Genomic DNA, 23,592 nt, shown 5'->3' with positions numbered 1-23,592 from the left:
TTATTTGTATAACCGTATAGTTGTCTCTCCCTTTACCGTAGGAGGGAGCCAAAAATATTAGTTAAAAGCCTTATCTATGCTTCTTTGACATCACCAAAACCATAAGAATGAAGCAACTGCAATGCAAGGGAATAATAAACAAATAAGGAAACAACCTAATACTGAAAAAAAAAAAGGCATATAAAGCTAAAATCTATATACATATCCTTTTCCCATTTTAATATGTCCATTCAGATTTTGATTGGCCCATTTAAGCCTCGGTCATGGAAATTATGGAAAATTTCAGTGTATTTCTTTCTTTGCCACTTGTGGAGTCAACAAGTCTCTAAAGGCAGGCAATAGGGGGGTGTCTCTAAGAAATAGAAATATAGATAGCAGAGAGGCATTGATATATATAAGCAATAGCAATGCGCCACCATCCACTAACCGCCTTTCTTTGCATGCGTGTTGACGATTTTATCTTTTTCCCTTTCTTTACACTAAAAATTTATAAATTTCATTCCCTCTTCTTTTGGCTTCAATCTACCATGCCTTTCTCAACACGAACATAGTTTTTTTTTTTTTTCTTTTCTTTTGTTTTCTTTTTCCTCTCCTCCTCACAAAACAAGCCCATCATTTCTTAAGCCTTACCTTAATTGATGTAAACTTCTTCACACATACTACTCTTTACTTAGGATACAAACCATCTCTCTCTCTCTCTCTCTCTCTCTCTCTGTCGCTCGCTCTCTTTCTCAGAAACTCTCTTCCAAAACCAACTATTAATTACCCTATAAATACCTTCCTTCTTGGTGATCTGATTCTCATACACCACCTTGCTACTGTTTGTCATCTTTGAAAAGAGACATGGGAAATTGTGTAGCTCTTTGCAAACCCACTACATGTTCTTGCATCCCAGATGCCTCAATTACCAAGGAAGGAAAAGTTTTGAAGATTGTGAAGACGGATGGAAAAATTCTAACATTCAGAGATCCAGTTCTTGTGAAGGATATCCTGGTGAAGTTAACCGGGTCAGGGATAGGTTTATCCAAGGAAGCAACAGAGAATCTCCCTCCTGATTATAGATTAAACTTAGGGAAGGTTTACTATTTGCTTCCTAATTCTCCGGATTCTGAAGCTAGGAGTTTCAGTAATCCTGCTGGTAATAGTAGTTCTATTTCATCAATCGCTGGGAAGGATAACAAAGAAGGTGGTATAAGAAGGATCAAAATCATAATCCCAAAGCAACAGCTTCAAGAGCTCTTGGCAAAGCAAATATCAGTGGAGGAGATACTTTCTGGACTCAACCACAAGAAATCTTCCAATCCTGCTGTTCTTGATAATACGTCTCCATCAAGTTGGAAGCCAAAGTTGGAATCCATCCCTGAAGGAAGTGAGTTAGTTAACGTTTGTTCATAACCATTAGGAAACTTTTTTATTTTATTATTATTATTTTTTTATGGGGTTTGGTAAACTGTATAACCCTTCATTGTAGTTAAAATACAAGACATAGATTCACCATGGTTTTGTTGATGTAATTTTCCACAGCAGATAATTTAACATAGTTTATGGAATTCAAAGGGGGATGGTTCTCATCCAACTTTCATATCAATTAGCATGTTTTTGATGATCAGATTAATTTCTCGTAGAACAGATCGTCATAATAATGATAGTTTTCTGAAAATTTTCTATGGTTCCAGCTATTTGTTAGGTGAATGTTCAGTAATCAGCAAGATAAGAGTTTTGAGTTTAACAAGTAAAGTAATTTCATTTTCACTTTCTTGCTTATATTGTCATTCAGGGTTTTTAAGTATAGGTACTAAAAAAAATAGCCAAATTTCACTCTGCGTGTGACTACTTATTGTGAGCATGCCTTTCTAGAGTTAAAAAATTCTGACTACCTAAATCTGATACACAACAGAGTTTATCTGGGTATCTACCTATAAATCTAGAACCTACTTGTAAATCTTGCTCTTTTTTTTTTTTTTTCAAAACTATGTTTATGAGGATTAGTTATGAAGCCGTTGAATTATACCAATTCATTGGGACTAGGAAATTAACTTTTAGAGAAAAATGGGACGTCCAATATGGAATAATGGAGTCGGTGAGACTGTCTTGGAATTTTCCTCAATTTGTCTTAAATGGGTGTCAACATGGTCCTCAAAAGAATTCCATTAACACTAAAGATGAACAGGAATGGCAAAAGAACTCGCCCTTGTTTAAGATTTCCCTAGAAATCTACAGAGGGTGACATTGCAAAAGTGTCACTCTATTATCAAACTAGGCACAAAAGCTTGTGTGATCGGGTCCCATCAATGAAAAATTTCTTGTCTGCCATTAATGGTTGGTCTGCCGAGTAGTTAATTTTTGGCGACATTCACTCTTAATCCTAGTCATTATTGGTAAATTTTAATAAAACTTTTCACTCTTACCATTACTCAAGAAAACATTTAACAATTTACTCATAGTATTTTTATTTATACACTTACTATTAGTCTATTTCGTATACAGTCAAAACAAAAAAAGCAAAATGAAGGGCACAAAATTTACACGCAAAACCAAAGCTCGTACAAGTCGAAAAGAGAGGGGACCTTCACTGAATTTGAACGTCAATGACTTTGCGCTCAACTTTGGTCTTAGGAATTGAAATATAGAGAACGCCATCTTTGAGCTCAGCCTTTATGTTGTTCTTCTCGCAGTTATCAGGAAGCTGGAGACGAGTATCATAGGAGCTGATACTCCTGCTCGACCAAGAATCATCCGCACCTTCTTGCTTCTTGTGCTCTCCTTTGATAACCAGCACGTCGTCTTCCACAGACACCTTGACATCTTCCTTGGACAGACCAGGCATGTCGAACCGCATTTTGATTTCGTGCTCATCATCTTTGATGTCCCATGGAGCTCGAACCTCCCCTGTTACTCCTCTGCTCCTCCCTGGGAAAGCCATGGAGTCCTCAAAGAGCCTGTCTATGGTGTCCAGCATTTGCCTCATGGTTCTCATGGGGGAAAGTGGGTCCAATAATCCTACAAATTGCAGAATACAGATGGAATGTTGAATATGGCTAATGGGTATGTCAAATAACAATGATCAAAGATAGCTTTCTCTCTTCACCCAAAATTCTGCTTCTTCTTGACTCCTAAGATGGCTATTAGAAGTACCCAGAAAATATTACTTCTCTATTTCCAGGCTCAATCATACGGCAATGGATGCAGAGAATTTGTAAACTTACCAAAAGGTGAAATATCAGTTGCGAGCTGCCTCCTAGGCTTCCTCTCCACAGCTGTGCCTTGGTTACCTTGCTGACTAACCTGAACATCCACAGAAGATGAATCCTTATTGCCCTCTTCATGAGCAGCCTTTGCTTTCACCACTGGCAGCCGACGTGACCTTGAAGGAAAGGTTACCAAGCTAGGAGCGTTAATGGTGTTTGCTTTACTTGAAGGCCAAACTTTGTTCATTAGCAATGGGGATGAAGCAGATAACAAGGAAGAGGTAGCCATATCGATTATCGATTTATATAATACAAACACAAATGAAAGAAGGATATCAGAGAGACAGAAAGAGTGTTGCAGTATTTAGAGTGAGCTTTTGCTTCTTCTTGTTGCTAAAGACTTCTGAGGATGACTAGAAGGGTTATGATGATTGTGAATTTATAGGACAATAGAATTACAGATGACAACAGGGAAAGAATGTTGGAGATGGGTCTTGGAAGGTTTGAGAGAGCCATGGAAGTCAGTTCTGGACCTTACACTTGTCACCCCACGGTTTTTGTTTTATTACAAATCTCTCCTACTTTCGGGAAACATCCATGACATATATGTATGCATCTCAAATTCTCAGTCGGGGAAATCTAAGGTAGTATTTGTAATTTCATCCCTTGGCTTTCATTGTATTCTCAAAATAACCCCTTGTCTTGTTTCAACAATTGAAGGATGGTACAAAGCACCTTTGTTGTAGTTCTCCTTGACAAGATTTTGATACAGTGAGCCCAATAGATGGATGAGAGTGTTAAAATTGGGCCCGGCTTGTTAGTGTGTTTCTTCATAGCTTAAAATGGACCACTTTCTTATGACATGCTACTATTGAGCCGAACAAAGAAAAACAGTGTGTATTGCCAAAAAAGGCCATTCAAATATGGTATTGCTTTGCTTATGGATGGTGGGGAATATTTCATCTTCACGTGGAATTCTTTGATAATATCAAACGAATATGTTTTCCAACTATATCTTTTGTGTTTTTTTTTTTTTTTTAAAGTAAAAAAATGTTTTCTAATAATATCATAGGTATTGGACAGAGGTCCTACTCCTTGTAAAATAGTAGTAGCAACATAGGACCTTTTAAAATGATAACAAAGTTTGTTAAAATTTAAATCATAATTTTGAAATCCATAAATATATGATGGTTAGGTGGCTTTGTCTATTTATTTTGTAAAACATATTTACTATATTTAATATTTTCTTTATCAATCTTATGATGTACATGATAAAGACTTTTTTTTGGCTAAAAGATTGACATGATAAAGACTTATTGCTAGATTAAGGCCACTTGACTATTACCTACTTCAACTTTCTATTTTCTTTTTCTTTTTTTCTTTTTTTTATATGGAATTTTAAGTCTTTAGGGGGTTAAAAAAAGGAAAAATTGCAATTGCCAATTCCAAGAAACTCCAATCTCTTTCCCCAAAAAAACTGGCATTCAGGATGTCATGGGCTATGATAGTACTGTGTGAATGTTTTGGACTGTTTGTAGGGAACAAATTAGTTTGAAATTTTTACGAAAACAATGTTACAAGTACTAAAGTGTTTTTTTTTTTTTTCTCTTCAATTATCTCTAATTATCAAATTTAATGTTAAGCAATTAATTTGAAGCCTTTTAAAAATCAGAATCCTTTAAAAGTACAGAAAATATCAGATAGCTCAAACATGAAAAAAAACAAAAAAGCAGAGGAAAAAAAAAAAAAAAAAAAAAAAAACTCAGAGAATCCAATAAAGTTTGACCGGTCTACCAACTAGACAACCCGTAACTTTCAACAATAAATAAGAGAACGTTTATGGCTTCAAAATCTAATCCCAATATAGGACCTCCCAGACTGCCTAGGATTACTAAAATAACCCTGAAACTGTCCTATGCGTCTTCTGACCATTGGACAATCCCAAAAACCAAACATTCTTTCACAAAATTGTTTTAAACATATAATATAAATAAATGTTTAATAAACGTTTTTTTTTTTTTCAAAAAAAAAATTTTTCCAAATCCTAAAAAACAGCACTATCTGCTACAACTCTCTCTATACAACAGTTTCAATCGGACCAAACCCGTGAAGGCGTGCATGGAGCTCTCTCCTCCTGAGGCCTGCATTGGTTTGTACATTATACAAATAAAGCAATATAAGCTTTATTATTATTATTTTTTTTTTCAGACCAAAAATAAAATAATAATAATAATAATAAAGTAAAAAGCTAAAGTAGTCTCTTCCTCTTAGCTCACTCATCTTTCAATCCTTGAGCTTTCATCATTCTCGAGGCTACTCACTCTTCCATGTTGTCTCCAATTCTGACAAACAACCACAGAAAATAAAATAAAATGAAATTCCATTAAATGTTTTCCATGTCGCTAAAAGACACCATTTCTTTTAGCATCATATGGTGCAGCAAAGAGAGAGAGAGAGAGCGAGAGAGAGAGAGAGAGAGATTAACGTTACTCATATTACTCATATGTTTTGTACAATGAAATGTCTGTTCCCAAATGCATGGACTACCACTAGCCAATTTCAGACATGTCTTTTCTCTGTTTTCATCATCATTAATGTTTCGTTTTTCTCTTTCCCTTTATCATTCAAAACAACCCCAACAACTCTTCAATTAGACAAATTCCTACATACATAAACAAAACATTTGAGCTGGGTGGTTTTTTACCTTATATGTAGTAGTAGTAGTAGTAGTAGATATCAATATGGGGAAGATTATTGGAGGAACTTCTTGGTTGACCGTGGTCAAAAGAGCTTTCAGATCATCACCAACAAAAAATTTGCAGAATGAGAAAAGAAGCAGCAGTAGAAGGAGGGAAGAACACGAACACGAAGAAGAAGAAGAAGAAAAGGTACTTAATTTGTACATATTTATTGATTAAATATTAATTCTCATTTTCAGCTAATTAAACTGGCTAGCTAGCTTGTAAAGTTTTAACAAACTATTTTTTTTTTTTTTTTTTTTTTTGGGTGCAGAAGAGAGGAAAACGAAGATGGATTTTCAGGAAGCCTTCGATTCAAGAAACAATCATACAACATTGTGAAGCTAGGACAAACATAACCAAGCCGAGCAGTAGTAGTACTAATACTAGTGTTCATGAGAAGGTCGGTGATGATCAAGCAGAGCAGAGAAGACATGCGCTTGCAGTGGCTATGGCTTCAACAGCAGCTGCTCAGGCAGCAGTAGCAACAGCTCAAGCAGCCATGGAAGTTGCTCGTCTAGCCAGACCTTCAATACTCGCTAGGGAACACTGTGCTGCCATTGTTATTCAAACAGCCTTCAGAGGATATCTGGTGTCTATAATATATATATATATATATATATATATATAAGTAGTAAAAAAGTTGCATGTGTTATTTTCCAAAGCAGATTTTGATAATTAGTGACCAAAATTGGTTTTTTTTTTTTTTTTTTTTTTTTTTTTTTTTTTTTTTTTGTTTGGTGGGTTTTGAAGGCAAGGAGAGCTCTAAGGGCTCTCAAGGGGCTGGTAAAACTGCAAGCTTTAGTGAGGGGCTATAATGTCAGAAAGCGAGCAAAGATGACTCTTCAGTGCATGCAAGCTCTGGTTCGTGTTCAAGCTCGAGTGAGGGACCAAAGAAATAGAAGGCTTTCCATTGAAGGCAGTGTAGATTATTCTGTATTTAGTGAGGCCAGTAGATCACATGTATCTGACGGGAAATCCCATGTAAAAAATCTGATCCAAAATATTAAATTTATCTTGTATTTTGAGCTAGCTTCTAAATTCTATCCTCTGTTTTTAATTAATTGTTTTTCTATCTTTTTTTTTTTTTTTTTTTTTTTTGGATTTAATGCAGTGCAGAGAACAAAGCAGCATTGAAGATGATGATGATTATGTTCGTTGGGATGAACACTCACAAACACTTGAGCATATTCAAGCCATGCTAGAGAAAACAAAGGAAGCTGCTTTGAAACGTGAAAGAGCTCTATCTTATGCCTTCTCTCACCAGGTATTTTCTTTCGCTGTCTCTGGCTTGTTCCTTCAATGAGCTCCTTTTAAATTAACATCTCGTTCATGCATTATTGTTGGAAAGTAGATATGGAGAAACAACAGCGAGCAAGAAGAAGAGCCAGAAGAGATAAAATTATTGAAGCTGCATGAAGCAGGTTGTTGGGGAGGAAGAAGAAAGTTGCAGCAGCAGCATCCATGGGAGATCAGCAGAGGCAGAGCTTCATGTGACCACATAAGGGACAGAGACCCAATCAAAACAGTCGAAATTGACACTTGTCGACCTTATTCTTACTCATCCCCCAAAACCCACAAACCACAATATTATTCATATTCATACCACCACCAACAACAACAACCCCATTCGTATACTGTAGCCTCATCACCGCTAACTCCATCTCCATCTAAACCAAGAAACGTCCAAATTCACTCATCAGCCAGCCCTCGATGCACCAAAGTTGCAGAGAGAAACTCTCCTTCAATGCCCCAAACGCCTACTAGCTTAACGGCAGCAGCGAAGCCAAATTACATGGCAGCCACAGTATCGGCCAAAGCCCGAAGTAGTTTACGTTCGCAAAGTGCACCGAGGCAGAGGATTTTAAATCCTGCAGATCAAAGAGAGAGAAGCAGTACTAGCAATGGTACTGGAACTGGATCATCAGCAAGGAAACGTTTATCGTTTCAGGCAATTAATAATGGAGGTGGGGGTGAGCCTGACACATCATGTGGTGGTGGTGGCAATATTGGTAATGAGAGTGACAGTGCGTCGGATTTGAAGTGGAGGAGCCCAAGATATAAGGGGTACATAATTAATAATGGGAACCCTCGTGCATTTGATGTGATGGAGAAGAGAGCCAGCGTTTCTTCTTGTTGTACGGACAGCGAGATTTCTCCACCAAGATATAGTGATCAGATGCTTATTAGGAGGAGGAAGAGGTGGAGTTGAATTAAAAAGTAGCAAACCATCTCATATCCTACCTAAAAAGTATGACATAGACCAACAAATTAAGACCCATAGGCAAAATTGATAAAATGTGGCCATGGTGTTTGTTTGTTTTTTCTCATGTGATGTGAAATTCCAGAACAAGTTCCATGGGAATGTATTACTAGAGTTTAAAAAAAAAAAAAAAAATTCGTGGATAACCATTATTAATTTATTTTAAGCCGTTTAACTTTGCCCATTTGGCTGCATTCTTAGCCTTTTTTTTTTTTTTTTCTTTTTTCTTTTTTAATTCTTTTTCGTTTCCTTATATATTCGGCTCCTGAGGTCGCCTTATTATGGGACAAGCTTTTGCTATTTCTATGAGTGCTATACATAATACTCGGAAATAGAATCACTTTTTGGGAAAATATCTATGCATCAACCATGACAAGACATGTATTATGATGAGCATAAAGATACATAGTGGCTTTAAAAGTAGGGCATACCATCGAAGGGTATTTGTCTGTTATTCCAAAAGAACTTCCTCACTCTGCCCCATATATTCCCATCCATGTAATTCCACTACTAAAGGATCCATTCATCAGCTACCAACTCTTTTTTTAAGGGGGAAAAAAAGCGAATTATTTTCTTTTTTCCTTTTTCTTCTGGGATTTTTTTTTTCTTTTTTTTTTTTTTTTGTGGGTGGTGTATGTGTGTTAAGTAGCTTAGCAAAATGATGCAAGCATTTAAGATCGCACAAGATCATGAATTTGAAAGTTTTTTGGGGGTAAAATCATAAATTTGAAAGTTTTTTTTTTTTTTTTTGATAAACAGAAAAATTGGTTTGCTGGTGAATATTTTTGTAATTTTGAAAGTTTACGGAACGGTGGACCATAGTAGTTGTAGCTTTATAATCATGCAAAAGTTTACAAGTTGTCCAGTCCACCACCATTTGGTTCGGTTGTCCGTATCGTCTTCTCCTACAGTGTTCACCACCATTCGGTTCGGTTGTCCATATCGTCTTCTCCTACAGTTCACCACCATTCGGTTCGGTTGTCCATATCGTCTTCTCCTACAGTGTTCAGCATATAAAACCTACACCAAAATTTAAATGGAACTTGTCAAAATTCAAATGTAACTCTATAAACAGATATGATGAGTTTAGTCGGCTTCCTACCACTTATCCACCCATGGATCTTCGTGAATTTGAAAGTTATATACAGGAGGATTGTAATTTGTATTTTTTAACTTTTTTTAATTTCATAATGGGTAAAAGAGCAAAAGCTTTCGTTTTTGTGGTGCATGTTTCTCTGTTTATCTACATGATAAGATTAGGTGCATAGATTTTGAGCTCCGTGCTGATTTTGAAGATTCAGGATTATTATTAAAGCCATGCATAAAGATACTACTATTAATAATAAGTCTATTTATGGTAGCATTCATTAATGAATATGGGACTGCCATCATTACCCTTATTTAATTTACCATAAATATATTTGAACAATTCAACAGTAGCTTCCTGTATACCATCCTAACAATTCAATAGCTTTTCCTGTATACCATCCTATCACTCTGTTTTCCTTCCTATCATTTAATATTAAATGTTCAAATCCCTAGCCAGCACGTTGTAAAGGTTAATCCCCCACTAGTGTTTCCAAGTATCCAGATAGGTTTCAACACCCGTTACAGTAACCAACTCGATTTCTTTATTATTTCCCCAAAAGATAATAATAATAATAATTTTTATATTATTCACCCAAAAACAAATCATTTTTTATTCCCACCAAAAAAAAGAAAAAAAGAAAAAAAAAAAAGAACTCTACACAAGTTTGCTTGTAAACCTTTTATTTAGTTGGAACTTTAGCTTCTTCTTTATTTATTTATCATTTATTATTCTTATTTTTTTAATAAATGAACTTTGGCTTTTCTTAAAAGCAGAAACAAAAAGTTTGTACAGCACCCTGAAAACTGAGAGCCTTCTTAACATAATGAATTGGGCTGGTTCTGTTCATACAGCCTGAAGGGCTTTAACCCTAAGGAGATGGGCTTAATATTGGGCTCTAATTTCTGGATTGACAATTGAGCCTATTGAAACCAAAATGAGCCCAATCACATCAAATATATCGTATGCCTATAATTTTTGTATCTCGACTTCTAGTTCTGGATCAGTGATGTAATAATTAACAATGACATTTAAACCTGTTTTCTAATTGATGTGACAGATAACGAGAGGCACAACAGTCTCTCATTCCAACATTGAATGTGATTATCCAATAAAATCGGATGCATAATAACAAAAATCAATTTTATGGAATAACAAAAATCAATATGCACGACATTGCTGTTGTATGCATATATAAGATTTATAAATTCAATAACCACCACATTTCCCTATACATAAAAAATATATAGGGAAATATTGTAAAAAGAAGCAATAAATAAGTTTTGTTTAACTAAGAATAACAAAAGTTTAAGATTCATTCCAAAAAGGGAACTGTTGTCTTGCGGAGTTAGAATTTCCAATTCCATCGTTTAGCGTTTGCTGACTGTTTGCATTACATTTTCTCCTCCAGGGAATACGTTTTTGTTGATATTATCAAATTGAGTCATAAAAATGCAATAATAACACTAGTCAAGTGTAAGGACTGAAGATTGATACGCATGCTCTTGATTATTTGATTATGACTGATAAAATATTAATTGTTAACCCAAAAAAAAAAAAAAAAAATGTGTTAACTTTTCTGAAAACAGGAAAACTTAATTATCACCCGCATTCCAACAAATACAACTTTAAAATGCAATATCTTTGTAGAGCAAATTATTATAAAATGAGTCCATGGATCTATGGCTACATGATTCATACTGATAATGGAATTGAACCAGATATTGTTACTTAAAATATGATATTATGAGCCTACCTTGAGTTGAAAGACTGGACAGTGTTCAACACTCTGAAATTCTATATTTACAAATCTTCCATGCATTTGTGTTGAGAAACAAAAAGGATGAAGCACTTATTTAACCTAATAGAAATGAAAGAGGGAGAATTAAATAATCAATACTTGGGAGGCTTTAGAAAGTTCAATATAAGTTGCCTTCGAAGAAATAATTGGTGTTATGGTTATTGAGTTTAACCTCATGAGGATGAGGTAGTATATAACAATATGACAAGAGCGTATGTTGAGGTTTGACAAAGCTCAGCAAATATTTGACAGATTGTTCCCTGAGGAACTACTTTATGGTGAATACACATTTTACTCTATGTTTTATGGCCTTCTTAAGGCTAAAAACAAAAACTGGAGAAAGTTGTATCCATACCTGAGGGTATGAAAGAGAAAGGTTATAATCCATAAGCGTTTTATTCAAGCACATACGTAATAATTTGACTGGAAAGGACTATGGAAAAAAATGACCACTTTGTAGTTCGAATTAAGAAGATAGCGAAAATCGAACTCCTTCCAAACAATGCCCCAAATTATTGAATATTTAATCTCTCCTACATGTGTATATATGTAGGGAAATGTGGTGCTTATTGAAGTTATAAATGTTATTTATCTGAGACACCAATGTTATATATATTGCATTTTATTATTAAAATTGATTTATATAATTATGCATCCAATTTTATTGAATAATTACATTACTCGAGATGGATAGAATTGATGTTTTTTATATAATATTAATTAGAAACTTAACAATAGAAGTATTTAGTTGCTTGGTTATTAATCATGTAAATCCTCTTATTCAATCGTTTCTGAAAAAAATTCATATAAAAAAAATAATTACATTTTTCATAATCTGTTGAGTTTTCATATTATTCAAGATAGTAATTGTGTTAAGTGGTATCATGCTGAAATACTTAAGAAGTTTAACATTGAAAAAATGAAAAATATAATAATATTTGATTTTTTTAATAGTTGTTAAATCTATTATACTAAGCAAGAAAAAAGAATAAAGTTTTTCATATCATTTCATTATCTAAAATAATATAATATTAAAAGAATTATAAAAGGATAAAAAGGAAAAGGCTGACATTGAAAAGTAAATATTAATACTATTTCAGTGATCTTTTTTTTTTTTTTAAAGTAAAAATATGTGCCAAAGTCAATTCATCCCGTAAAGTAAAAATTAAAGCAATAATAATATATATATATATATATATATATACATATATGCTATCACCGACGGACCCACATCGGGCTAGGGGGCACGTGCCCCCCTCAATTCTTTTTGCTTTTTAATTTTTCTTTTTATTTTCTTTACTTATATGACTATTTTGTCCTATGAATTATGATTCATGTTTGTTCCCTCCCTCCCCCTCTCCGTATTTGGACCTTTTATTTTGGTAATTTCCCCACCAACCAAGCCAGTGAGCCACTTTTGAATTTTTTTAATATTTTTTTGTGCTTTTAATAATTTGTTTCATTTATTCTAATAATTTATTTCCTTTATCTAAACCATCATTTTGCATATATTTCTATTACTTTTCTCATTCATCTATTTTTTATTTTCATATCTCATTTATCTAAAATTATATTCCTAATACTCATTGCCATTTTTTAGTTACATCATGCTTCATATAAATAAATATATATATATACATCATGTTAATTTGCTTAAATACTATCATTTATAATTGAAACTAGAAAAATAAATTTATAATTGAAACTAAAAATGTACTTCTGAACAAATAAATATTTATTTAACTAACTTTTGATTTATTGTACATAGAAATTTATGTAAACTTTTGGCTTTAATAATTTTTTTTTTCATTTATTTGTTTGGTTAATTTTATATATTTAAAATATATGTCAAATTTGAATGGCTATAGAAAGGTATTTGTAAATAAAACAATCATTTCATCATCATCAGAGGCTAATGTTCTAAACCGGTTTTTGTTAGCTTTTCAATCCATTTACATTATCCTTTTTTTTTTTTAAAAGAAAATTTTTGTTTTAGTAAATATCCTAATTTATTAGACTATATATAGCTAAATTTGTCACATTTTTATCTATCTTATTATTGCTTCAAAACATCCATTAGAAAGCATTTGATAGTTAATTTTGGAATGGTGCCCCCCTCTGAAATAAATTTCTGTGTCCCCCACTGCATATAATATTGTATGAAATAGTCCACTGCAGATATAACAAAACCAAAAACTCCCATAATTTAAATTGTGCAGATTTAAATGGTGAACCATAAAAACCAAAAAAAGAAAATAGCACTGGATGATGATGTAGGTGTATTTTGTATTCCGAGCAAAACAAACTACATAAAAAAGATTAAGGGGCTGACTCAAGAAAGTTGCCTATTCTATTGCCGAAGAAATGAAACCGTGGCTTTTTCTTCATGGATCCTCTGAGTCCAAATGCCTCCAAAATCCATGTTCTATCGTCTACTGACTCACCCTAGTTGGTTCACCTGACTCGTTCATCACTTGGAGATTTTCTTGCTGGACACCTGTTTTCGATTCCTCTAACTGCAAAATGGGAATCACCGAGGCACATGTTTGTTTCCCCTAATATTCTGAAATTGGGTTTTAGATTTTAACCAAGATTTGATATACCTGCCATCCACTTTTAGCTCACACGGCTGTGATCCTGTGATTTAGGCTTTTCTTCATTTCTGCTAGTAAAAGTTGAATTATATGATATTTGGTTTATACAAAATTGTTCTTATAATTTAATTGAACGAAGGGAAAACACAAAAATGTCCACCCCCTTATAACTGTTGTAGCTTTATGGATTTCTTTTACTTTGATGATAATTTTCATTTTTGTTTGTAAATGGTTAAAGAAAAATATAAAAAAGAACGGAAAAAAAAAAAAATGTCAATTCGAGGTTGAGGATGATATGCCCCTTTATTGGGGAGGAGCCCCTACCATGGGAAGGGAGGCAAGGCATAGACAAAATTCAATAAGACTATCCCGCTTCTTAGTTTTATTTGATTTTGTTTATGCCAAGTAAATAATTACACCTCGTCCCATAGTAAAGACCCCCTTTTCAATTAGCATGAAGTGTGTCGTCTTCAATCTCGAATTGACATGATTGATATAGATTACAGATCACCCTGCACCCATTGTTGCGGACCCCTTTTTGACAGGAACAAGGTGCACAAATATTTTGCACAACAATATTCCATATATTTGATTTCATTTAAATTGATCCGCCATATCCATCATAACTATCTTTCTAGGAACTTGGGTTCTATCACAACCAGTTCGATCATCAATTAAAGAGCTTCCTGTGTCGTTGCCTCATTCCCATCTCAGATAACGTCGTCATCATCTATAGACGCTTGGGCAAATCGGAAGAAGGATTGATTGAAGCTTGGGTGAATTGGAAGAAATAGAGAAGGATTTTAGACATGACTCAGGCTTTGACATGGTGAGAGAACTGAAGAATGTGGGCAAGCTTGAGAGATAGTGAACTAGAATCGGATTGTTTGTAGAGGTAAAAAATATTGGATTGTGAGGTTGAAAAAACCTCAGCCTAAGAGTGTCGTTTCTTTTTTCTTTGATTACCAAAGAGGTTCCGCTACTAAAGAAAAATAAAATATTAAAAAAATTAAAAGGTTATAAATGATAATTCATTTAATAGGGTAAATAAGTTATAAGCAAAATTATTAAAACTGAGAAATGAGTATGTTTCCCTATTTTGGATGGGACATGTGCAATTTTGTGGTTTCCCCGGTGAATGATTGTAGGCTGAGCCTTTCTTGGGGATTACCAGCATGCAGCCCATATCCAAATATCTACAGCCAAAGCAAACTAGAACTTGAGCTTTTTACTTGTAAAGGGATAGGCTCACAATCTGGGCTTCAAATTTCATGAGGAACAATTAGGCCTATTGAAACCTAAACCAGTCCAACTGCGTAAATTTTTCTTATTATTCTTCTAATTGTGGATTGGCAATATAGCAGATACAAGTTACCAATTGGAAAAAAGTTAACCCAATTATACAAATAATGCAATTATATGATGTACTTTTAGATAATTTAACCAAGAGAAGCCACTATCCCATTGTTTTATATAGCAAGGGCCATAGCTGAATTTTGGCTTAGCCAATGCACGCCTGCATTGAGATGGGTGGGTTCAAGCTGCACAAATGTACAAATATTGAGGTCAAGTCCAGGAACAACTTGAATAATCAGGTTTTTGTCGTATTGGAAAACTATACACTCCTTAAAAATAAAAATAAAAACACAAACACGAAGACAGGTAATATATTATATAGTTCACGTTGGAATTAGACGAAAATGAATGGTAAGCCATGGAATTATCGATTATCAACCTTGTTTTCCACGGAGACTGCATCTGCATCTCTGTATATTTTTATGGTATTCTTGAACTAGTCCTTATCCAAGCATGATCATCAATTTCGAGAGAGTTTGAAATATCTAATCACGATCTTTCATGACAGAGAAAGCAGCAACCAACAAAGTCAAAGCACATATATCTTTTTGCCGACAGAAACAGAAAGAGGAGAGGGAGGGCAAGACACTAAGCCCCATGTACAGTCCTCTCCTCGTGATATATGGCTAAAGACACTACATTCATCAAGAACAGCACCATAGAAGCAGAAGCTTTTTCCAACAGTAGTAACACAGATTTTTCTCTTTCACTGTGAGAGTTCACGGGAAACAAAACAGTCTGAAAATCAAAAACATTAACTAAACATCTTAATTTTTTAAGTCAACGAACCATTTAACACCATGGCATTGATTTTTTTTCCCCCCTTTTTTTTTTCTCCCTCACAAGCTAAAGCAAAGCAATCTCTACTTTGGCATTTGAAGAAGAACATCCAACAACAGTTGGGCTGCTACTTCCACTACTATCAGACAGTGAAGCAAGAGTTTTCTGAAGAACCCCAGATGGTGATGACACTGTAGTCGCCACTGGACTACAAGAAGAATCTCCTCCTTTGCCGTTATTGACTGGAGATGAAGGATTGGAGACTGCGCTTGTAGTACTGCCCGTTAGCGAGCTTGGTCTTAGTACTTCAGCCAATGGCCCACCTGGTTGTGGAGCAACCCAAGAAGGAGGGGTTAGCCAGCTTGTGACATGAGTTTTACTATGGTTTACATTGTAGCCTGAGCCTATCTGGTGGGTCCGACTCATTTCTTCATTTATGGAGTTACAGCCTCCCATTGATAGAGTGAGTGAAGAAGGTGACAGCTTCGCACTTGATGAAACACAGCTTTTGTCGGCAATGGTTGAGTTAGACCAAGCGTCAATGAAACTCCTTGGGGCCACAGGCACAGCATGAACAGCAGGAGTTTGATTTTCCAAAGAAACCACTTCTGGGTTCAGAAACAGAGAGCATTGGTCGCTTTCGTGTTGATCTTGACCGGTATTGAAATTGGAATAGGAATTCAGATTCAGAAATGGAACTTCTTCAGAGTGTTGGTTGAAAACAGAGGAATTAGAAGTGTCGCAATAGGAGGTGGTTTTGGAGGACAATTCCATTTTTGTTTGCATCAATTGGTGCCACTGTGGATCGGATGCTGTCATGGCTGCAGGTTCTGCTTTCATCATCCAGTCCAAGTTCCTTCAATTAATAACCAAATCCCAAGTCGGTCAATCAAAAAAAGAAAAATAGATTTTATTAACCAACATAAAAAAAATAAAAAAAATAAAAAAAAAGGGGAAAAGGCAACCAAATCAACAGTTTAACTTGGTTATTAAAGCTTTCTACCAACAGAAATATTTGGTCCTTGGATTTGACAGGTTTTAAGTTTGTAATAATTAATTAGAAGGATAAATATCAAAAAACAACTCCGCGACAATATATTATTATAGCTTCTTAACCATATCTTCCTGTGTTGGTCATGGCTTTGCAGAACAAACAAACTACAATCTTGCATTGAGGATGACATAACCCAAAAAAAAAAAAAAAAAAACCTCAGAAGGAAAAGTAAGCGAAAACTCAAACTCACCTGGTTGACTCCTTTTCTGAAGAAAGAGAAGAATCAAAAGTAGAGGCTTTGATAGTGGATTTGTCAAGAAAAACGGGGGACTGATGGTATGGCAGAGCAGAGGTAGGTCCAATAAATTGAGTGTGAGAACCATTGATGTTGTTGTTGACTGTAGGGTTGGTAACAGCCATGGTTGCAGAAGATGTAGTAGGAAGAGCATGATGATGATGATGATCATGGCGAGTCCTCTTGTTGTTGTTGACATGAACTTCCACATGCTTTCTTGAACGGGGACGGCCTCTGTGCATGTGACGCTCACAGTATTTCTGATCAGGCGCCACATCTCTGGAGCACCTCCATTTTTTACCATCTGTCCTCTTGCACCTTCCTGGTTCTGGATCTGTATTGTTATTTGATAACCTCAAACTGAAATCACTTCCCACTGCATGCCCACCAGAAAACAAATCACAAAACTTAATCAAAAACCATTCGTCAAACAGAAAATAGTTATTACTTTATAACTAATCATACCCACATCAAAAAACCAGATTGAGCAGCTGAAATTGAAGAAGGAAGAGGAAGAATAAAAACTTACAGGAATATTGGGAAGCAGCAGGGGCAGAGAGGTTTCTAGTATTGATTGGTAGGAGAAGATCAGGAGGAACAGGTACAGATGCCACCATGTATTTGTATATCATAGCTTGTCTTTCAAGCTCTTTCCACTGTGCATTTGTAAAAGGAAAACCCAAAGTCGCCGCCATACCTCCTGCAAATCCAAACCCAATATATCACAACCCGTCTTCTTCATTTTTGTCTCAAACCCAAAAACACAAACTTTTTTGATACTCTCTTTCTTTTTGTTTGATCTACTACTACCCTTTGGTGCTCATGAACCATAAAAGTAACTTTTCACAATCCAAAAACAATGAATTGTAAGAATTTCCCATTTCCTAAAGATACAATCTTAGAAAGAGAGAGAGAGAGAGAGAGAGAGAGAGAGAGCGAGAGAGAGAGAGAGAGAGGAGATTAATATTGAGGCTTTTTCATTTGACTTTGAAAAAAAATAAAATAAAGAGACACAAACCTGAAAACTTGAAGGCGGTAGTGGGAGAAGAAGTAGAAGGAGAAGTTGTGGAAATGTCAAAAGGCTGCAGAGGTCTTACAACTGCATCACCACTAACAGCAGCAGAAGCAACAGCAGCAGCATGAGAGCCAGCGTTTGAAACAACAACAACATCGTATATATCATCAGGACCAGCAGGAGCCCTGTTACATGTGGGGCCAATATCACCACCACCAAGACCTCTTAATGACGATGATGATGAAGGTGGACGGTAGTGATTATCATGATGAAGCATCCTCATCGTTGAATTACAAGCTGGCAGTGATTCTGTACTACTACTAATACTATTGCAATGCACCTTCGCACTTATCTCAAGATCATCACCTATCTTATTATATATATTTCTTTTTGCTTCCTTGTCTGAAACGCAAAATTTCTCCATCCTCATTATAATAATAATAATAGCACTTTCCCAATTTGGGAAACTCCTTTTAACATTTTTTTATATAATAATAATTAAAAATAAATAAATAAAGAAGAAAACTTTTTTTGATTTTGTGTTTGGAATTCAGCAAATAAAGGTTATGGTTATGGGTTATTCAGAAAGAGCACATTAGGACCCATATCTTATTCTATCCATCCATAAGGAACGTATCTATTATATCTAGAAGTCTTATCTTTCTTTATTATTATTATTATTTATTTTGGGGGGTGTTAGTAGAGTAGAGTTGAAATGAATAAAAACGGGGGATGGAGGTAAGAGAAGAGCATGTGGGGTTTGATATGGGGGGGATTTATGATTGAGTTATGGGTTGCCGCCATTCTCGGCCTTTGTTTTGCTTCCATGATTCCAACATTCGCACACCATACTACTACCAGACAACCCACTTAAAGCAATCCTTTTTTTTTTCTTTAAATTAAATTTTTTCTCTCTCATAATTATTGTAGCATCTATCGTTTTCTGCATGCAAAGCTAAAACCACCGTACTAATTTTTTTTTTTTGTTCTAATATATTTTTCATTGCCCTTTTCAAGGACCACTATTTGATCAACCACCTCTGTTTTTTTACCTCCAGAAATAACCCCAATCTTACCCTTTTATAATTACACATCAAACAGCTTAGATTGCAATTACCATTTATAAGTTTCTGTCTTCAGTAAGTTTGGAACTAAAAAAAATTCTCATTCCAAGTTATCAAATTATATGCAGATTTAAAGCAATAAACTATATATGATATGTAATTCAGAATTTTCTCAAATGAAATAACAAAAAAGTAATAGATTTTTTAAAAGAAAATCCAAAGACAATTCTTCATTTTTCTTTTTATGAACAGAAAAGATATCTCCTAGTTAGTAATATAAGCATAAAAATAAGAGTTCTACACCAAGTGAAATAGTGTATGGAATCTTTTAAGGTTAAAAATAAGCTTGCCAAAATTTAAAATCACAATTTTTCAAATTTATAGTGTAGTAACTTCCTCTGCTAAATTACTACAGGGATGATGAAAGACAGATCCTTTAGGTTAGGACCAAAGTGGAAAGAAAACGCCGTCAAAAGGGCCGTCACTTTTGTCGTTACAAGCACCGTTAAATCAGTCTTTATAGGCGGGTGGCCTCGAAAGTCGCAAAGGGCCCGCGGGCCGTAGATGTGATGCATTAACTAATTGCCTGGAAAGAATACCCACAACGCCTCTGTAGCGCGTGAAATGCACGCAAAGCGGGGGCATTCGGGGTATCGACACGTATACAAGGGAGTATGCAGAGCAAGCGAGTCTGATTAGGTGGTAGAAGATAGGGGAGTGTGCAATGGATTTTGGTGATGATGGTGGTGAGTCATGATGTGGGGGCTACATTGATCAAAGAGATGAAATTCAGGGCCACTTGTATAATAATGAGATTTTGATTGGAAGTATTTGGGATATTATTTTTTTAGGGTACACATTCCAAAGATGTTCTGCATTCTCCATATAAATGATACCCACTTTGCCAAATTTCCATCCAAACAAATTTTTTTTTTTTTCAAATATATAAATAAAAATTTTGAAAGAGCTGGTTGGATGTTATTGGGTGTATATGACGGTGGCAACAAATACTTCTTTTTTTTTTCTTTTTTTTTTTCTTGTTTAGATAAAAAAAAAAATTATTATTTGTTATTTCATTATCAAAGAAAGTCTTCATAATTGCATTTGTAATAAATTTAAATACCAAATATTCATTCAAAGAAAACATAAAATTAATTAAATGAGTTTTGAATTTTTCAATTTTATGACATGAAAAAAGAATCCTGAAAAAATATATTGAAACAGTCAATTGTAGTACTTTGATAAAACATTGCATTAGGACTGGGAAGGTAGGAAGCTAAGAGTATGTTTTGTTGTTATTTCTTTTTCGCATGTTAAATGTGAAAGCCAATCGTACTAAGCAATAAAATGAAGCTCATCGCTTCTCAGAAAAGGCCAAAAAAGAGATGAAGCATATTAGTTATAATTTTATACCACCTGCATGAAACATTATTAATTGAAAAAAATGTCCTTTTTCTTTGATTTCCTATTCTTATTCAAGAGTTTTTAGAAACAATTACATTTCCCATGACAATATGAAAATTCAATGAATTCTAAACCGTGAAAAATTGTAAATCTCATCGACAATATTAAAAAACATTGATCTTTAATTAACTAAATACATGTAATTTTATTTTATTTTTTAAAAAGTCATCACTACATGCCATGAAAATTTGTGAATCTCATCAAACCATGTCATCACTACATGCCATCGGTCTGAAAAGCCAGATTTGCCACTTTCTGTATAACATAAGCAAAATCTTGGTAAGATAGCAATAATTGAGTTTGAATAATAACGTATAAGAGATATTATAATCTATTATCCATGGATGATCTAAATTATAATAGCAATATCTATAAGAAACAATTATTTATCCAAAAAAAAGCATATATATATATATATATATATATCAATAAGAATTTAAGAAGCAATGCACTGTAGCAAATAGGAAGGTCTAATTCAGAAACAGAAAAAAGTACTTATTAAAGTAAATCTGTTTCCAAAGAAGATTGAGGAGGGTATGGACGGAGAGAAGGATGAGGTGGCATCTTGGGGTAAAGTTGGAAGGGGACTGCATTGATGATATCCCAAATGGGTTGGGACAGATAGCTGGAAGAGGTAAATGACATGTCCCCATCACATTCCAAGACAAACTACTCTCTCTCTCTCTCAATCAAATCCCATTTTGAATTCTTTTTACCAAAATTAAAAAAAAAAAGAAAAAGAAAAATGCCATTTTCAATTCTCACTTTTCCTGTTTGTTACCATCCTCCATTTGCATTTTGCAACAGTGACTTGTACTCCAAGCCCCCACTTCCTTTTTATCTCTCCAATCCCTCTCTTACTTTTTGAGCTACTTATTCTCATTTTGAGCTTCATCTATTGTTTTTTTTTTTTAGGTTTACAAAGTGGAAACACACATTTGGATTAATTTTTGGTTAGTATTTTGATAATTATTTTCAGAAGTTGGGACTGTTTTGGGACAGAATGATATAAATTACCTTTTTTTTTTCAAACTGTTTTGAAAAACTTGTAAGTTGGTGTTTTAGTCCTATGAGGTTAAGACTTAAATATAGACCGAAAGCAAAGCAAGCAAAGTTGACATTTTTCATTATGTTTCAATAAAATTGTGACCTCGAAAGACAGACCTAATGCTTGTGAACAGTTTTTAACTTTCTCCTTACACATCCTATTTGTTATCCCGACAAAACCTTCCTCTAGATCCTCATGCCACCGCCTCTTTAAAATAGTTTTAAGGCACTTTGAAAAGGGTGTTTTTTTTTTTTTTTTTTTTTAAAATTCTCTTTTGCCTTTATATTGTTCTTTTTTTATACTACTAATGTCTAAATACCAATTTCGATACAATTACTTGGTGAGTATTTTTGCAAATTGAAAACCCAATCTCTTAAAATGATAGATTTCATAATCAAACATTTTTATAATTTACACATTCTAAAGGGAGATGAAAAGCATGCGTAGATCCAAAGCCCAAATGAAGCTTGAGAGTGAGTGAGAGACATGTATGTCTCAAAGTAAGGAACAATGGAGAATAACAACAGCATGGACCGCTTGGTTCCTATGCAGAGTGATTTCCAAGCTACCACCGCCAAGGAAACACCAAGTTAGATATATATATATATATAATATATTCTTTTGTTTGTGTGGTCAAAAGTACTATATGATAGTGGTATTGAGACTCTGGTATTTTATTTATTTTTCTATCCTCTGCAGAAGCATCTGGTTAGGGATGGGCATTTTATCTCAAAGGACCACATGGTCCCAGAATCCTTTTTGGCTTGGAAAAAGGCTAGGGGAGGCTGACCTTTCCAATGGGGTTTTCTTTTCTTTGTCTTTTTTTCCCTCTATTTATTCTTCCATTTTTTGGATTTATTTTTTTTTTATTTGCTTTATTTATTTCTTGTTAATCATAATAGTTGAAGAAGGAAGTGGTTCATGAACTGGGTGGTGGGTGGGTGTATCTCCTTTAGCTACTCTTCATCCCCACAAGCTTTGTCTTCTTTGTAGTGGTTGTGAGGTCCACCACATGTGATCTTCATCTCCGTGGAACTACTTGTCTTATCATCACTGTCTTCCCTGTAATTAGTTGCTACTTTTTATTTTCTAAGAAAAACTTAAATCTATTGAATTTTTAATCATTTGTTAGATGGTGGGGATGTTTTGTTTGAATGAAATTTGGGTCTTTCCCAAAATTGGGTATAAGGCCGAGCTGAATGTTGTTTAGCCCAAAAACTGAATGTTTCCTTCTAAGCAGGCCACATGAAACAATGTCAAATCAGATTGGGCCTAAAATGATCAATTTTGTGGCTTCACACCCAGAAAAGAAGGGTGGGCCAAACAGAATAAAAGTTCGTTTTTTTAATTATATATTTTTTCTGAAAGAAATTAAAGGAAGATGCCATCATGCCAGGAGAGAATTTTGGCAGCTGGAAGAAGCCTTGATCTTGTTTTCCAAGTCTGCTTGCTTCCATCCAACCCTCGTACAGAATGATAGAAAGCAGAAAAGACTGAAAACTATTATGTCTTTTGTGAATCCTCCACCATTGGTAATCAATGTTTTGGCCTGTTCCAAAAAATAAGCTATGATGAATAAAAAGCATTGAGTTTGAAGTTTTTATATACTGAAAATCTACTGCATAAAGTCAAATTAATCGAGGACTATTTGGTTCTTATATCCTCAACCCTAAGATTGGTCACCCCATTTAGCTAGAAATTCATTTTTCATTCTTACAAGTAGAAAAATATAGGAAAATCGGTATTGGCAATGAAACATGTTGCATTACAATGTGTAATTCAACCTAATCTGGATTACGGTTCTAATAACTTAAACGTATATTATGTTCAATTTAATACTATTTTTTGAATTTGATCTAATTAAATCATGTGTCTGTTTCCCATAGAATAAAAATAAAGTATAAG

General features: G+C 34.4%; 4 protein-coding genes and 1 long non-coding RNA gene across 6 annotated transcripts; 3 read left to right on the top strand and 2 right to left on the bottom strand.

Moving 5' to 3' along the window:
• Positions 1 to 60: 60 nt before the first annotated feature.
• On the top strand, positions 61 to 1,556 carry LOC107414932 (uncharacterized). Its single transcript, XM_016023141.4, has one exon. The coding sequence runs from the start codon at positions 844 to 846 to the stop codon at positions 1,393 to 1,395; it is 552 nt and encodes a 183-aa protein (XP_015878627.3). The 5' UTR covers positions 61 to 843; the 3' UTR covers positions 1,396 to 1,556.
• Positions 1,557 to 2,410: 854 nt separating this feature from the next.
• Positions 2,411 to 3,732, bottom strand: LOC107404752 (small heat shock protein, chloroplastic). The gene is made up of 2 exons (XM_016011745.4): positions 3,207 to 3,732; positions 2,411 to 3,000 (listed from the first exon to the last, which is right to left on the bottom strand). Exons 1-2 carry the CDS (start codon positions 3,475 to 3,477, stop codon positions 2,570 to 2,572), a joined length of 702 nt encoding a protein of 233 aa, XP_015867231.1. The 5' UTR covers positions 3,478 to 3,732; the 3' UTR covers positions 2,411 to 2,569.
• Positions 3,733 to 5,627: 1,895 nt separating this feature from the next.
• Positions 5,628 to 8,373, top strand: LOC107404755 (protein IQ-DOMAIN 17). 2 transcript variants are annotated; one of them, XM_025068806.3, is made up of 5 exons: positions 5,628 to 6,076; positions 6,204 to 6,518; positions 6,680 to 6,910; positions 7,041 to 7,193; positions 7,281 to 8,373. In XM_025068806.3, the coding sequence occupies exons 1-5, from the start codon at positions 5,930 to 5,932 to the stop codon at positions 8,136 to 8,138; spliced, it is 1,704 nt and encodes a 567-aa protein (XP_024924574.3). In that variant the 5' UTR covers positions 5,628 to 5,929; the 3' UTR covers positions 8,139 to 8,373. The 2 variants fall into 2 exon arrangements, with proteins under 2 accessions (XP_024924574.3, XP_015867234.3); XM_016011748.4 differs by having other exon boundaries at positions 5,629 to 6,076; positions 6,201 to 6,518.
• A 7,167-nt stretch (positions 8,374 to 15,540) lies between these two features.
• LOC107407730 (growth-regulating factor 8) lies at positions 15,541 to 18,566 on the bottom strand. Its single transcript, XM_016015199.4, has 4 exons — positions 18,115 to 18,566; positions 17,626 to 17,796; positions 17,052 to 17,472; positions 15,541 to 16,663 (listed from the first exon to the last, which is right to left on the bottom strand). Exons 1-4 carry the CDS (start codon positions 18,539 to 18,541, stop codon positions 15,874 to 15,876), a joined length of 1,809 nt encoding a protein of 602 aa, XP_015870685.2. The 5' UTR covers positions 18,542 to 18,566; the 3' UTR covers positions 15,541 to 15,873.
• A 2,535-nt stretch (positions 18,567 to 21,101) lies between these two features.
• Positions 21,102 to 22,811, top strand: LOC125421429 (uncharacterized). Its single transcript, XR_007239783.2, has 2 exons — positions 21,102 to 22,276; positions 22,387 to 22,811. It is a non-coding gene; the product is annotated as an uncharacterized LOC125421429 (long non-coding RNA).
• The last annotated feature ends 781 nt before the right edge of the window (positions 22,812 to 23,592 follow it).

This window comes from Ziziphus jujuba, chromosome 8, assembly GCF_031755915.1.
Source record: "Ziziphus jujuba cultivar Dongzao chromosome 8, ASM3175591v1".
In the NCBI taxonomy this organism is placed as follows: Eukaryota; Viridiplantae; Streptophyta; class Magnoliopsida; order Rosales; family Rhamnaceae; genus Ziziphus; species Ziziphus jujuba.
Note: the sequence above shows the minus strand (reverse complement) of the source record. Positions and strands in the feature narration are given on the sequence as shown.